General features: G+C 45.4%; 1 protein-coding gene across 1 annotated transcript; it reads right to left on the bottom strand.

Moving 5' to 3' along the window:
• Window positions 1–5,597: 5,597 nt before the first annotated feature.
• On the bottom strand, window positions 5,598–8,691 carry LOC126540147 (uncharacterized). Its single transcript, XM_050186934.3, has one exon. It carries the CDS (start codon window positions 8,502–8,504, stop codon window positions 6,324–6,326), a length of 2,181 nt encoding a protein of 726 aa, XP_050042891.1. The 5' UTR covers window positions 8,505–8,691; the 3' UTR covers window positions 5,598–6,323.
• Window positions 8,692–15,647: the final 6,956 nt, after the last annotated feature.

Genomic DNA, 15,647 nt, shown 5'->3' with positions numbered 1-15,647 from the left:
CTTTTGTGATTTATTTTTCTGTTGCCTCAACGACACAAACACATAAATAGTACACATATATATATATAAGCATTTTTCTTCAATAAAGAAATTTCTTGTGAATAAAGTGTAGGACTTTATTTTCTTCACCTCTCTTCTTTCATCTGTGTTGCGTAGTGCTGCCATGGCATTGCTATGAATGAGCACCAACTTGCCCATCTTTCAGTCATTTTGCCCTAAGTGTAACTCATTACTGACTTTTGTACATTCCATGTGTCTTGCCAATAGCTTCTGATCATTCTGCAGAAAAAAAGCTTTAGGTCCATGAATGAAACAGGAGCTCCACTTTCAGGGCCTCTATCAGTGGCGTTTCCCACTGCCTCCTCCGCGAGCCAGAGGTGGATCCTGGGCATGCCATCACGAGGTGGGCCATCATTAAAATAAGCAGAAGAGAAAGGGGAGCTCACTGCATACTATGAGCGCTAGAATGCCGGCATTCTCAGATGAGGCCCGGGCTATCAGGGCTTGGAATCTGCCAGTGCCGCAAGCTCGTTTAATTCTAAGCCTCAGTAAGCAGGTACCTAACACAATTAAGCCATCCAGATACTTATGAAACTAGCTTAGTACCACATTCTTATGGTTTTTATATACCTTCACTGTGCTAAGGCACTAAAGTCTCAAAAGAAGCCATAGCACCATGTCGTGTCACAAGCTTTTTTTTATATCTGGAAATATAGATACGAAGAACCTGATGGGCTCAGTGCAATTGTCGTTGAGCGTCAACTTGCCCTCCCTAAAGCCGCATTGATACGGATTATTTAGATTTCTAGAAAGTGTAGGAGACGACGATTGATTGCTTTCTAGAAGTCTTTGCAGACAGCTACAGTAAGTACCACAGATCTGTAGCCAGCTGCCAAAGATGGGCCCTAAGCTTGCTTCCTTGAGAAGAGGAATTGCAATGCCTTTCTTTTTTGTGCAGAACGAAGATGTCCGAAATGACAGATTTTGTTATAACTTAAAGGATCATTAGTGTTTCAGGGTGCAAGTGTTTTAATATCTTGTGTATGTAGAATTCGATCAAGTGCAAGTGGCAGACTTAACACAGAAATTTAAGGAGGCTTTAAGCTCAGAATGATAATGGCTATAATGTGGAGCATACTTGCAGTCAATTTGTTTTTGTTCCGCCATTTCATATAAAAGAATCTGAATAATGTGTATCACTATAGCAAACAGGTTTGAAATGCAAAGCTCCCACTCTCCACAGGTGCATTCTTCACCTGACCTCATAATGTGTTCCCTTAATTGATAACTAACCAATGGCAAAGCATGGGTTTGCTTTCGTTTTAGCCTTCCAAGCCCAACAAGCGAGGCCCACAATTGAGTCACCTTTCATTTTCATTTTCAAGATCTCCGGGACCAGCCCATTTTACTTATTACTCTTTCAAGGATCTGCTCATATCACTCAACGATATGCACGAGGACGCGGCTAATCCTGGGAACGCAGCAAAAGAAAGCTTCCGTTTATAATTGTGCCCAATGGTGGCGGCCGCATTGGTTTCTCCCCGATCCCTGTCAGTGATGTTTGCGCAGCTGTGATTACATGTACACATGGACATGTACTGTACACTAGCAGTGCTTTTCGTCTGCTGCACACACATGCATGCCAAGTGACGGCACCCAGAAAAAAAATGGTGGAGAAGCATGCGTGCACGTGTGGCAACAACACCACAATCCCTCGGATTCTCAGGTGAGGCGGGGGGATGCAGCGCATGAGACACTCAATAAAATTGCTTTCCTTCTCTGCAGGCATCTGATAGATATAATATTTATCTGTCTTGTAACATTGAATGCTGGCTATTATTATACAGAAATGCATGACAGTACAGTTGAAAACATTTTGCAATGATGTTTTTAATAAAAATGTGTCCATTAATGCATAAGACAACTTTCTTTCATATTGTTGTAAATTCAATGCATTGTTTAGTAAGATTTGATATATTTCAATTGTTTTTAGTTTAACTTATTAAAGCGACGTCACTTCCGTGCATTGCACGAGTCGATTCTGAGAGTCCTCTGAGGAGCCACGTGTCGCACGAGACGCTGCCAAAAATACTTTGGAAATGATGATGTCACTTCGGCGTGCTGGCAGAGGCTTAGGCACGAAATTCAAAAAATATAGCCCACCCCTTCCTTTTCTAATAACTTATCACCGTGAAATTAACTGGATTTCAAATAATACTTTATCAGTCTGAACTAAATAAGTAACTATTCAATGTCCTTTAATGATCTAAATACAGCCGAGGCCATAAGTAAACCAAACAGATGTAGGTAAACTAAAATTGCACATGGAAAAAGTGTAAATTGAGTGGTATCAGCAGGTATGTGTTTGAATCGTTTGCATGGAGAGAAGAACAAAAGCTACCCTTTGAGAAGAGACTAGGATAAATGGATCACTGTATGTAGATAACTAGAGCATAGATATGTGTAATGAAAGTCCTCATTGGGAAAAACGACGTGTGGTAAGTACACAAGCCCCAGGGTGGGCAGTCAGTAGACAAACTTGAAAGTGAGTTTCAGATAGGCAAGATGGAATATAGAATATGGAAGATATTCTATAAGAACTCAAAAGGCAGTGAACTTCTTTATGTGGCTAGGCAGAAATTAAAGAAGCTTACCCAGGATTACCAATGCTCAGCATGCAATAGTACCGTGAATACAAATAGGCATACCTACTACAATGAACATTACAGTGAACGTCAAACACAGTGCCGATCCTGTCCACTTTTGGTCTATCCTTCAAGGCTTTGTGAGGCCCTCACCTTCCTTGCTGAAGATAAAAAGTTCAGTGTAACCCTTGCCACATTGCACACAAGAGATTTAAGCGATACTGGTACCGGTTTGCCATCGACAATGTGTGGTTGTTATATTAGAATGTCACACCAGTCATCTTCAGATATATGTGTCATCAGTCTCATTTAAGTCCTGGACTCTAAAGATAGCAATCAAAGAGTAAGCACCTGCGCAGCAAACATAAGACAATGATTAAGAGGTGCTCATGATGATATGTGCTGTTTTATGGCAGAAGGGCCAGTCATGGCCAAAGAGTGCCAAGGAATAGTACAATGTAATTAATGACAAATGGTAACATGGCTTACTATGACAATGCAACAAGGCTGTATTGAGGTTTAAAACCAGTAGCAAGATACATATTAAAATAGTGACAATGACTTGCTTGATGTGCTATGAACCTAAAAGATATGCTCAGAAGCAATGAAACACGAACGTGTATAAATGCCAGTAGCACTACTGCCTCACTGAGGTCCTCAAAATGAAAGGGTCCTGGAGGCACATGCTCTACAAAATGCTTCTGTTGCAGCAGCAACCTTCAACGAGATGCCATGCTACAAAAGTCTTGGGACTATGATTTTTAATGAACTAACTAACATCCTATAGAAAGTCAAAAACTGAGTTTCTCTGAACAAATGGGTCAGTACTAAGGCACAATGCCAGATGAAAAGGAATATGGTGTTAGCAGGCTAGAGGCAAGTATTTCCTTTCTGCTTCCACTTCTCGACACTCCAGCAAGACGTGAAGGATGGCCACTGTCTCGCCGCATTGACAGCAGATAGGAGGTTTGCTACTGGTCAACAGGTAAGTGTGCCATACATATAACCAATCCCATGACGGCAGCAAATGACCTCAATTTGCCGCATTTTTGTTATTTTTGCAAATTTCCTAAGCCTGGCTTGCTTAAATGAAGTTTATTGTAAGTTTCCACGGCACATCCTTTGCCAATAGCTTCTAAGCTTTTCACTAAAAAATGGCTTTAGTTCTGTGACAGGGATACCTATGAAAAAAATGCCAGCTTTCATTGCAATGTATGTGGAAATTTCCCCTGCAAGCATCTTGCCTTCGATGCCTCTGTGCCCAGGTACCCAACATGCTATGATGTGCTGATTAGACGTACATGCTCTATACATGATCCTATACATGATCTATAGACACAGGAGTGCCTACAGATCAGCGAGTACAGGATTTTTGTTTCCCGAGTGATATAGGAGGTCTTACGACACTTGGAGAGTCTGTGATTACAATGGCCTTTTGTAGCTTTTTTTTTTTCTTGATTTGTTGAACCACAGACAGTATTACATGAGCCTCTGCAGTGACGATGATTCTTTCCGGGTGCAGAATGTTGGATTGCGAAAACGATAGGCTGACAGCTGCATACAAAATGCCAGCATGCAACTTTGAGTTATCTGTGTAAAATTCCTGGCAAGAGTACTTCAACCGAAGCTCTAGAAAGTGCAGTTAAATAAGTACCATTTTTTGTTATTTCAACAATAGATGTGTCACAATCAACAAGCTGCCAAAGGCACTGCAGGCACAGCTTCGCAGCTATTAGAGAATTTCCAAAAAGTGGCACACCCATTTCTTCGCCGCATTTCCGTACATGCAGCAAGAAGGGTTCTCTTACTGCAGGTCAATCATTAAACAGTGTTCCAGAGATTATATTGTTTACAGTTACGCAACAGGGATATTTGAGGTTTGCGTTTACTCTCAGAAATTACATAAGAGTGGAGTATGTATGACCTCTGAAGATGGAGCGACCACTCATTAGCTTCTACATAGACGCTCTTTACTGTACTTGTCCTGAAAGCACTGGTCGCCAGGCGGATACATAGGTGATGAATAAGGTCAAGCATATTTAAGGCACTCGGAGTAGCAAACTGGTACACTACGGCCCTGGACTATGTATAAGGCTTTTGTACAGGTTCATGAGCCATTTCCTGTCACTAGCCCATGTTACGTGTGACAAGACTTTCAGAATATTCATTGCATTAAGGCACTTATGCTTAAGCTTTTTTAGGCGATGATTAGGAGGTTCCGAAAAGCGCAAGTAAAGGAAAAATGCAAAGCGAGATAACGTATATATTTACTGCATGGCTTCAACGTAACATGTCAACATATATTCGACTAACGAGACAAAATTTTACAACTGTAAAATAATTGAACCTATGTTGAGTGCGGTGGCACACATAATCTTGCTTCAAAAGGGACACCACTCACTCATAATTCAACTGAAGTGCACAAGCCTGTCCTCTCACAACTGCAAAAAACAGCAATTGTAAGAGACTGGTCAGCAAGATTCTAGTGTTCTCAGGGTCTCGTTTCTGGAAGGCAAAAAAAAAAAAACTTATGATGCAGGTTAGGAGCAAACCATTGTTGTTTCGCTCAAATGTAGCAGGCTAGTTTGACTACACATAGCGTGACTGAGAAATTGCATTAGTGCACCTAGATGCCAGCAGTCATAATTTGCAACTATTCCCCTCCTTCAATTCTTTCCACTCATCACTTCCAGCAGCCAATCCCAGCAATAATGTCAGTGTGGCAACCTGGGAGTGAATGACAAGTGTGAAGAAAGTTACGATTACAACCTCAGACTACCAATAAAAAAGGAAATTTCATTAATTTTAACTATGACCACCTCAACAGTTGCACATGTTTCAGTTCTTCCATGTTTTAAAAAATAGCGCTAATTTTTGCACAGTCATATTTATTGTAAAGCCACACCTTGTAAAGCAGTTAAATTCCAAAAAAGAAATTATGGCAACAGAAGCTTACAAACTACACCTTTTATTCTTTCCGATTCATTAAAAATGCCATAAAGCATTCGATGAGAAACAGTGTGGTAAACACTTGTTCCACTTACAAGGAACATTGATGCCCAAGTTCATGACACGTGTTCACCTTTCTGATTGATTGAAAATTTACACGCAAGTGTTGGGGCATTCCCACTCATGACAGTCACAGCAACACAAGCGAAAGTGGCAAATGATCTCCAACTCTATGCACTGCAACGTTTAAGTGCAGAAAACCTGCCTTGCAAAATACATGGCCTGGAATATGACAAATCAATTCTGCAGAAGCATACAACGTGGAGGAAGGTTCACGAAAGAAAAGATTGTCATCCACCTGACTTTGGCACAAAGTTATAAACGAAACCCATACGGGATTGCTTTGTAGCTTCATGCCACAGCTGGGTGAATAGCAATTTTTCCTTTCATGATAAATGGTCTCATACTAAGCATCACACGTAATGGAATGCAACGCCAGTGCCTTGCACTTGCACCATGAGGTGTTTTTGTGTCTTTAAGTTACTGCCGTTATCAAATCATAACATGCAATCTGTAGCCAAGCAGGCCATGTCACACTGTTCCAAGCAAATCAGATGCAAAAATCAGGCATGATTAAATCACTTCTATGAAAAGCAAACCATAAGAACAACTTGAATTATTAACATGAACCACTGCATGAACAACACTGTATTAAAATGCAACTGCCCCTTAGCCTTTCAATGGTGGTGGTGGTGGTGGTGGTGGTGTGGCAAGAATGCGCTGAAGGTCTGGAACAGGGTCATACAAGGGGACCCTATGCCCTGCACTGTTGTAAACAGGTGACGGTAGAGCACTTGGATCGGGAAGACTCACTGCACTAGCCTGCCGATAGCCTGAACTACCCATGGCAGTGTTGGTGTGCAGACTGTGGGGGCTTGCGAAAGTTGCTCGAGGAGGGCAAGGTGATGGCACGGCACAGCCGAAATTAGGAGGCGGTGTCCTCAAGTTCGGAAATGCAGGAGGCTGGTTAAGCCATGGCCTGCTCTGCTGCCAGGGTAGTGGCGGTGGTCTGGACAAAGAAGGCGGCGGGGTGTTCCAAATGTTTGGCCCACTGTTGTTACACTGTGGACTTGCAGGCCATGGTAACTGCGAAGGACTTGTAGTTGGTGGTGGCATGTTTGGCTGAAATCTCGCCGGTTCGCTGCCACCAGGCCAGCGCTGCTGCGGGCCCAACGATGGTGGCCACTGAGGCCTACTGTGACTCTCTTGGAAATGAACAGGCATTGGAGGTCCATCGGTATGCGGGCGCACACCACAACTGGCCGCCTCTGGTGGCTGATGCCTCGGTTGTTGCTCTCTGTTATGACCGCCCCTAGGCGCACCTCTGCCTCTGCCCCTTCCCCGGCCCCTCGGAGCACCACGAGGCCTTTGGTCACCGCCAGGACGATCCCCCGTACCGTCAGCACAGGACGGCGCGCACGCTGCGGCCCGGGATGCGCGAAGCTGCTTGCGAACCTCGCGTTCCTGCTCGTCGTCAGAGAAGTCCAGGTGCTCGGGCGGTGGCTCGTTGTTGTTCTCCCACGAGGCGTCCGAGCCGCGCTGCTTGCGGACCTCCGACTCGAGCACATACTGCGTCACGTCCGCATGCAGCGGGGCGTAGAGCACCGGCTCACCCGGCTCCAGGGCGCGTTCGGTCAGCTCCTGAGCCGAGTTGAAACGCACCGTGTAGTAGGGCGCTGCCACGGGGCCTAGCACGTCGAAGACGCGTCCTAAGGCCGTGCCGTCGGCGCGGAACAGCACCGAGTCCAGGTCGAGCACGGGCTGACCTCGTTCGCTCTCCACCACGAGCAACTGGTCAACGGCATGCTTGACGCGGCCCGCCTGCCGGAGCTCAGTGCGCGGCAGCGTGATGTGCAAGTCCTCGATGGGGGGCAGGTCCTCGATGTCCAGCTCGCCCGGAGTCTTCACACCACGGTAGCGGGGCCTTCCGCCGCCGCGGCCCCCACAGTGCTTGGTCGTCGACCCCTGACCGTCGACTTCGCCGCCGTCCGAGCAATCGTCGGGCTCGCCTCTTTTGGGGGGGCGACGCTGGACTTGCGTCACGACGACATCGTCGTCGCTGTCTGAAGATGAAGAGGAGGATGACGAGCTGTCAGCCGACATATCCTCTTCGTTGTTTCGGTAGGGTGCCAGGGGAGCTTTGGAGAGCGGCTGCGCCTTCGCCGGAGAGCTGTTGGCAAGAAAGACTGCGGTCCTTTCCTCCACACCGACAAGCTCTCGACGGATACTGTCAGTATCCGTAGATGAACACACCACCGCAGCATCATACGTGTTGCTGTTATCGACACGACCTAAAAGGTCCCACACCAAATTTACAATGGCTCGATCAACATCATCTCTGTCAGCCGAAGCGTCGTCCCCAGCACTTTCGTTCAACTGCAACGAAGTTAACTGGTGCGAAAAGCACTCCATGTTGTTTTTGGTACCGGTCCCGTCAATAAACGGCTGAACATCAACACGCGCAAGGTCAGCTTGCGTACCGTTCACAGTATCCACAATGTCGTCGGATGCAGGAAGTGCACGTGAACTTCTGTACGCAGAGTTTCTACTTGTCGCGTCCTTTGATGCCAGTATGTCTTTTTCACAAGCCGAAGGAAGCGACACTCCACGCACCGCTACTGTCAGAACGGCGTCCGACACGTTTTCGTTAGATCCGTTCTGCATTCTTTCAGCGGCCTCTGCCTGCAACACATCGTCGCTCAACGAAGTTCCGCGACTGTTCACAGCGTCTTGGCCACAGGTCACGCTGGCTCCATGGTTTGTCGTATTAGTTTTCTCGGCACCATTGCACGACACTTTGGCAGCGTTGAACTCGTGGGAGGCCGGAGGCTCCTCAGTCGTTGTATCCATCGCTGCTTTAGCTTAAGAGGCCTGGAAAATTATGCTTATGTCAAGTCATTCAATTCTCGCACATATGATAGCAGCCAGGGCTTTGCTACGTGCAAAGGTTACAATAGCTGCGCTGCACACCCTCGGCATTTGTTTCCTGTCGGACAAACACGTGGTTCTCCAAGAGGCACGACAACAAGCTCGACATGACTTGGATACGATATTGGTTGATATCATACTTTTTCTGAAAGCTTGATTAATGTCATTTCTGTTGATAGTTATAACTGTAATTTATATGTGTTTTGAGATGCCGCAGTTCGCGTTGTGTAAAATGTCTGTACGGGCTAGCGTTTTTCATGACCTCCGAGATCACAGCGCAATGTTAGCGCAGATATCTAAGAGGACTAGGGTTGTTACTTGGGCTAGTTGGTAATTTATGATAAAAAACACGGATGAAGGAAACTCAGGAGAGGCCCTGACGTCACTCTTTGTGAAGCGAAAGTGAAGCCGGAAGTTGGCGTTGCTCATGGCGCTGCTCCGCCTATCGGGCCAGCTCTCCTCTCTTGTTTACATTTCTCGCGAAACCACGCCGCGCTGCGCGCAACCGTGCTGCTCGGACCCGCGCGCTCCGCAGCAATACTAAACGATTGTGAGCACGTTAGCTTGATTCCGCCAAAGAGGGCAAAATTTCCCGCGGATATTCCTACGTCCGTTGCCATTGCCGTGGCGCGGTACATTGCGTACAGCGTTGCATGCGCGTTCATTTCACGAACTTTAGTTCCTCCTGTCCCACCTGGCCACAGCAACATCCGGTAGAGCACGGTCCAGATAACGCAGCGCAACAAAACACGGAGACCAACGCAAACTTGCCCGCACGGCGCCTTTGCCACGGTACGAAACCTACGGAGCAACACGTGTGAGCGCACAGAACAATAACAAAGCCGCCATTGTGGCCCGAAAGGCGGGGCCACCACAGCAAAGAAATTAAAAAAACAGCAAAACAAAAGAGAACCTACTACGTCATTTCCTTCACACTTTTCTCCTAGCGCGCGGAGGGGGTAGGGCCTCTCCTCAGTTTCCTTCCTCCATGATAAAAAAAATGACGTGCAGCGCCAAATACAAGGACTGCGAGTGTATGTCGTCACTCGCAGTCCTTCGCGCTGCACGTCATTTTTCGTAAGAGGCTATGGTTTTCAATATCGTCATGGAGGATCATGTGGAGGAAGGAAAATCTGAGGAGGGGCCAACGTTTTTAGAAACGAAATCTAAAAACGTTGGAAGGGGCCCTCACGTCAATCTTTGTGAAGGTAAAGTGGCGCTGGACATAGTTTCTCACTAGATTACCTATACAGTCTATACGCCTCGTGCACCGCCTATAGAGGCGCCACTGAAAGCCACCTAGCGGACGGTTCCAACAGTACACGCGGGAGCAGTAGCAGACGACAACCTTTTGCAGCAAGGATGGCTGTAGTTCGCGGCTGCGGTTTCTCCTTTGTTCGGGTACCAGGCTGCTTCTGCTGCGGTGACAGCTGTAGGGAAGATGCTGACCTCTGTGCGAGCGGGTATGAACACGATGTTACCGGTGTTAGGGACAACATGGTCCACATACGTGCAAGGTGTGTCCCGCAGACAAACGCCATGAACTACATTTACATGACGTGGAGCTCATGTTCACTAGCCGATAAATTTTGTTGAGTGATGCAATCTCTCAATGGTTTTTTTTATTCTACCCTTGCCGCAATGCTGCTTCTGTACCTGAATAATAAGCACCCGTCGTCAGTGCAGACTTATATGAAACAAATCCGCACAGTGCAATCTCTGCATACGCCGTTGTGATTTTTCTGCCGATGAATACATGTGACATCGCCGAATAAGTGCAGTCGAAGTCGCCTCAAGAAGAGTAATTGCCAATTTATTGATGGAAACGCGTACACTACCAACGAAGTCACCAAACACACAGGTTAATAAAAGCGCGTGTTAGTGCTGTACCGCCGATACAATTCTGCTGCATACGCCGATGAACTACCGTTCCCGCTGCAGTTTGTGCAATTTTACATTCCCCAAGGGAGCTGCTTGGAAACGTACAAAGCTAAAGACTAACTTTTCAGTACTTTTTTATATTACTAGAGAGAGGTGCCACATGATATATTTAAAGGCAGAGCAGCGCCAGTCAAATTAGATCCAGCGCTGGCGGCAAGGCCGGGTTTAGTCCTATGCGGCGTAAGCATAATAAGAAATAATTCATTTGAGTACAATACTCATGCAAGAAAGGACTAAGTTGTGAAACAAACAAATCACTCGGCGTGTTAAGTTTGCTCAGGCAGCATTGATGTGTGATGACTTCCCAAACGGGACGTGAACTTTTCAGCGAGAAATGGAACAGAAATACTATATGCAGCAGCCATTAGCAATTCTCGTCCTGAACTACCTATTTTACGAACACATTTCCAAAAACGCAAACAATATCTAAGATGCCCTCGGGCGAAAAGAATAAAGCTGTTAAAGAAGCACTTCCTTGGTATCATTCCAATAAGACACAGCGTGATTTATACCCTTTACAAACAAGGCAGGGTGAAAACTTCGCAACTCAAGAGAATCGACAAGAGTTATGCATGGAGCAACTACTAACAGTTAAACATGTGCAAAGCTACGCATAAATTAGGTGTAAAAACATGAAGTGCGCGACAGCTGGTGCGAGGATTTACCGCGCCACATGAAACCAACAATTTCAGTTCTTGCAAACTTCAGTAGCTTTAACATACAACGCAATGCACTCGTGCAGTCGTGCTACCTAGCTAGCACAACACGGTAAAGAAGCGGAAAACAATATAAGCGGCAAACAGCATTCCGAACTTTAGCGAAATGCCTTTAAACATCATGCTGCACTGCAGACCAACTTCGTTGCTCACGCGTCTAACTATGATCGAGTGGAAAAAAACACCGACGAGACAAAGGAAAGGATGAGAACAAGAAATTTCCCTTCGAAGCGACGATTCATTTTGCCACCGTTGCTGCCGCTGATGAAGCCTTGCTGGGAATGATTAGAACCGTATCACCGGCACGTTTTCACCGGTATTTGAGCCCCCCACCCTGCAACAATTCTTTGGCATTCCCTGAAGCTTTGGCCACCCCACACGTGCGAATGGTGTTGCCTATCTTGCTCTGAAAACGTGAATAAGACAGAGAAGCACGATCAACAACACAACAAACTACGGCGCGCGCCAGGCTCCTCTTCCGCGTGTTCTGCGCAAGGCTGCCACCAGTGGCGCGTCCGTCGGCGTGCACGGCGCGTATAGAGGTAAATCTGGCGCTGCTACGCTGTGGTATGCATGGCCAACGTTGGCATGGCAATGCTGGTATCCATTTTCTACTAAAACCGCACGTAAAAAGCTCTTCTAGCTTTATTACACAAAAACGTGTTTTGTTTAACTATGAGAACTTGTTATTGCATGTACAATTATATGAAACGTAAAAAGCTATGGTAAAGAGTATGAGTGGGCCACTAAGGTTGGAGGACAGACGACAAGATTTGCACTCGCTTTGGAACAGTTTGTCGTCTGTTCTTGCTTTTCTTTGCTTGGTTATGCATTGTAGGTGAATAAACTTCACTGGAAGATGTAATATGCGTGAATTGAAACATTTTATGAAGATATTACTTTATGAACGCGTTATTTGTGTAGCCATATCCACGTTTTAGATGAAGCCTCTCACAACACCAGCCAACAGAAGCGTCACAGACACATACAGCGTCATTCCCATGACGGCACAGTGCCCCTTAGGAAACTCCCACAGACAGTAGCGCCAGATTTCCCTCTAGGTGTTTTAGTGAGAAACTCTATGGCGCTGTAAGTCAGCGCCGTCATGTCGGGCCAGGTTCTCCTCTCTTGATGGAGGCAAAATGCGTAGTGCATCAGAGACAGGACAAAAGAACACAGACGACACACACCTTTGGTGCTAACTTTCAACAACGAATATTTATTGCGGGATCACGGCATACATATATACGATTCTCCCGCATGCATTAAAACACGTGCTCCGAGCAACCTGATAGTGCCTCCGAAGCAGTATAGGAAATCTGTGTTAACAAGCACACAAATTCCACCCCTCTTTTCGCGGTAATGAGATGGATAGTTTGCTGATACAAGACCCAGTGAAGGTGGCGATGTGATATGCTTCAATAATGAGTGTGGTCATCTCATTAAGGCTTTTTTCCTAGGATCACTGTATCTTTTAAAAAGAGGCCAGCAGGAGCATCTTTTGCAGTGCTGTGCAAGAAAACCATCGACCTGCTCTTCGTTTAGATTGCTGTTATGCTCTCTTAGCCTATCATTAAGGCATCATCTGGTCTGCCCGATGTAGCAAGCTCTGCAGGTTGTAGGTATCGATGACACCTGTTATACACCCTACAAGCTTATTCCGGTGATTCTCTTCGCACGTCGTCTTCTTTGTACCTACTGGTGTGGTCTTTCTACATAGACTGCTTAATTTGTTAGGCGCTGAAGACGCCACAGGAATGTTGTTGCGCTGTGCTACTTTCTTGAGTTGATTCGACAATCCATGCATGCACAGTATGACTGCAAGCCTATTCCTCTCTGTATTGGGACACACTGGTGAGGAAACTTTTGATTGAAGTTGCTTCAGTAATCTCTCAGCTACCGATACGATGATGTGACTAGGGTATCCAGAGTCTGCACGAAGGCGTTTCACTTGTTGTGTGAAGCTTACATTGATTAGATGCTGGCACGACTTCTTTAGAGCATTGATTAAGCATACCTTTACGATGCCTCTCTTGACAAGCTTAGAGTGCGAAGAATGAAATGAGCGCAATGGTTTGTTAGCATGCGGATGATAACACCAGCATGTTTGACGGTCATTTACAATAATCTGTAGGTCTAAAAACTGTATGGCACCGTCACCAGGTAACTCAAAGGTAATCTCGAGCGGCCTAAGACACTCTCGTACGATGCATAGTACACTATCACATTCCTGCTCAAGATACTGGTACTTACAATCAAGGATGAGCAGGAAATCATAAACATAATAAAATACTTTAAGAACATTTGAATCTTTCAACGTTTCGTCTAGACATCTGTCTAACATGCATAGATACAGATTACATAAGACTGGGGCAAGGCAGGAACCGATGCACACTCCATTTTTCTACAGGTCCAGTACTGCATTCCAAGCCACAAAGGTAGACGACAAATAAAAACCCAAAAGTTCCAAAAAGTTAGCCACAGAAGTTCCTGCTTCACTTTGAAACCTCAAAATGCCAAAGTCGTCACTCCTGCATTCAAACAAGTCAAAAGTCCAGCCCGCGGTAATGAGTAGTATAGGTCTTTTATGTCGATGGAAAAAACTTTTAGTCCTTTGTTAGCATGCGAGGTGACATATTCTAAAACCTTCTCAGATTTTTTAACAAGCAATGGATCTATAATGTCCAAAAGATTCAATTTTTCCAGCAGGAACACAGTGATACGTTTTTGCCACGTGTCACTTTCGGATATAATTACCCTGAATGGAATGTCCACTTTATGAGTCTTCGCACTAAAAAACACATCCAAGGCAAGCCTTTTGTTTTGTTGATATTCTTCAGAACCTTTACTAAATTCATCCTTTTACATAACTCGATGGCCCGTGATCAAACCTTAGTCAAGCTGGCTTCTTTGCGCTCATTAAGTATACCTGTAATTGCGTCTTCTGCCTTGGCGTAAAACGTTCCATTCTTACTTCTCTGCGCCCCTCAAGCACACATATAAAATAACTGCAGTAAAGGGGGTTTGTCCCTCTATTACTCACAGCAGCCACTTTATCATTCTTCCACATGGCTGTTTTATGTGCCACAAATATGTCATCCACTGTCAAAAGCAAGAACATTGCACAGCTGTCACTAACGTGCAAGGTGTTTATCATGCATAATCTGAAGCACAGCGGTTTCAGTCTGTGATGACACGTTAGCATGACTCCACCGAACACGGGAATAATATCCCCACGTCGTCCTTCATCCGTGGCATGATTTGCGGTGTTTCATGGGCGCTTGTTTCACGCCTTTTACTTCTTTCAGTCCCACCTAGCCGCAACAACAGCTGGGAGAGCACAATCTAGATAACACAGCGGAACAAAGCACGGAGAGTAATGCAATCCTGCACACGCAACGTCTTTCCACAGTACGAAACCCATGGAGCAACACGTGTGAGCGCACAACAAGCATAACAAAGCTCCCATTGTGGTCCGAGAACATGGCCACTACAGCAAAAGAAAAAAAAAAGAAAATACATCACTTCCTCCACACTTTTCTCTTAGCGCGCAGAGGTGGTAAGGCATGTCAGTTTTTTTCCTTCCTCCATGATATCGTGGTTTTGTCATTCTTGCCGCGTGTTACTAGCGTAGCACTTTTTTGTACGAACTCGAGTGCATTGCAAAAGATGTGTTCGTTATACTGCCACCTGAAATCCAGTGCCTCCTCCTGTTGCCCAGGTGTAGTTCGCAGTACCAGAGGGCAGCTGAACATTTGGCCACAGAGAAACACATTCATTTTCTTTCTCTATGGTTTGGCTTCTATGGTTTAGCCAAGGCAGGCCTTCTATGGCTGCAGTTTCGAAAAGACCATGCATCGCTGCGAACAGAGTCGCGACATGGTAGAAACGAGTCTAATGTACCATTAGTGTCGTAATGCAAACTCCATCGGAGATTCCCATACAATGCAGAGATTGGAAACTCCTCTGGAAACACTCCCTACAGTAGACGGGAGGAAAATAAAATTGAAGAATGCGCAGGTCATCACCTTGTCACTTTTTCCCTTGGTTCATAGATATGGGAGAAGACATGGAGAGGAATGTCACTTCGGTGCACTGGAATACATCCGCACCAAAATGAGTAGTTGTTTCTACTTTTGCTTCTATTTATTTCTATTTTTGCTTCTGTAAAACATGATCCTTGGACAGTACTTTAAACTACTGGAGTACAGACGAACCTTAATATAACGAACACAGAAATAACAAATTATCGGATATAACGAAGTAAAGTTTTCTTCGCCGGTATCAGTGTGTAATGCATGCTTATAATGAATATCGGATATAATGGAGGTAATTTTTTGTTGTAAATGACTTTGTTATAACAAGGTTCAAATAAGACAAAATTCCCAACCTATGTTTGGAGAGGGGC

The sequence above is a fragment of the Dermacentor andersoni genome, chromosome 2 (assembly GCF_023375885.2).
Source record: "Dermacentor andersoni chromosome 2, qqDerAnde1_hic_scaffold, whole genome shotgun sequence".
Classification (NCBI taxonomy): Eukaryota; Metazoa; Arthropoda; class Arachnida; order Ixodida; family Ixodidae; genus Dermacentor; species Dermacentor andersoni.
Note: the sequence above shows the minus strand (reverse complement) of the source record. Positions and strands in the feature narration are given on the sequence as shown.

Coding starts and splice junctions, on each gene's coding strand:
- LOC126540147 (XM_050186934.3), bottom strand. CDS start 8,504: ATGGATACAACGACTGAGGAGCCTCCGGCCTCCCACGAGTTCAACGCT.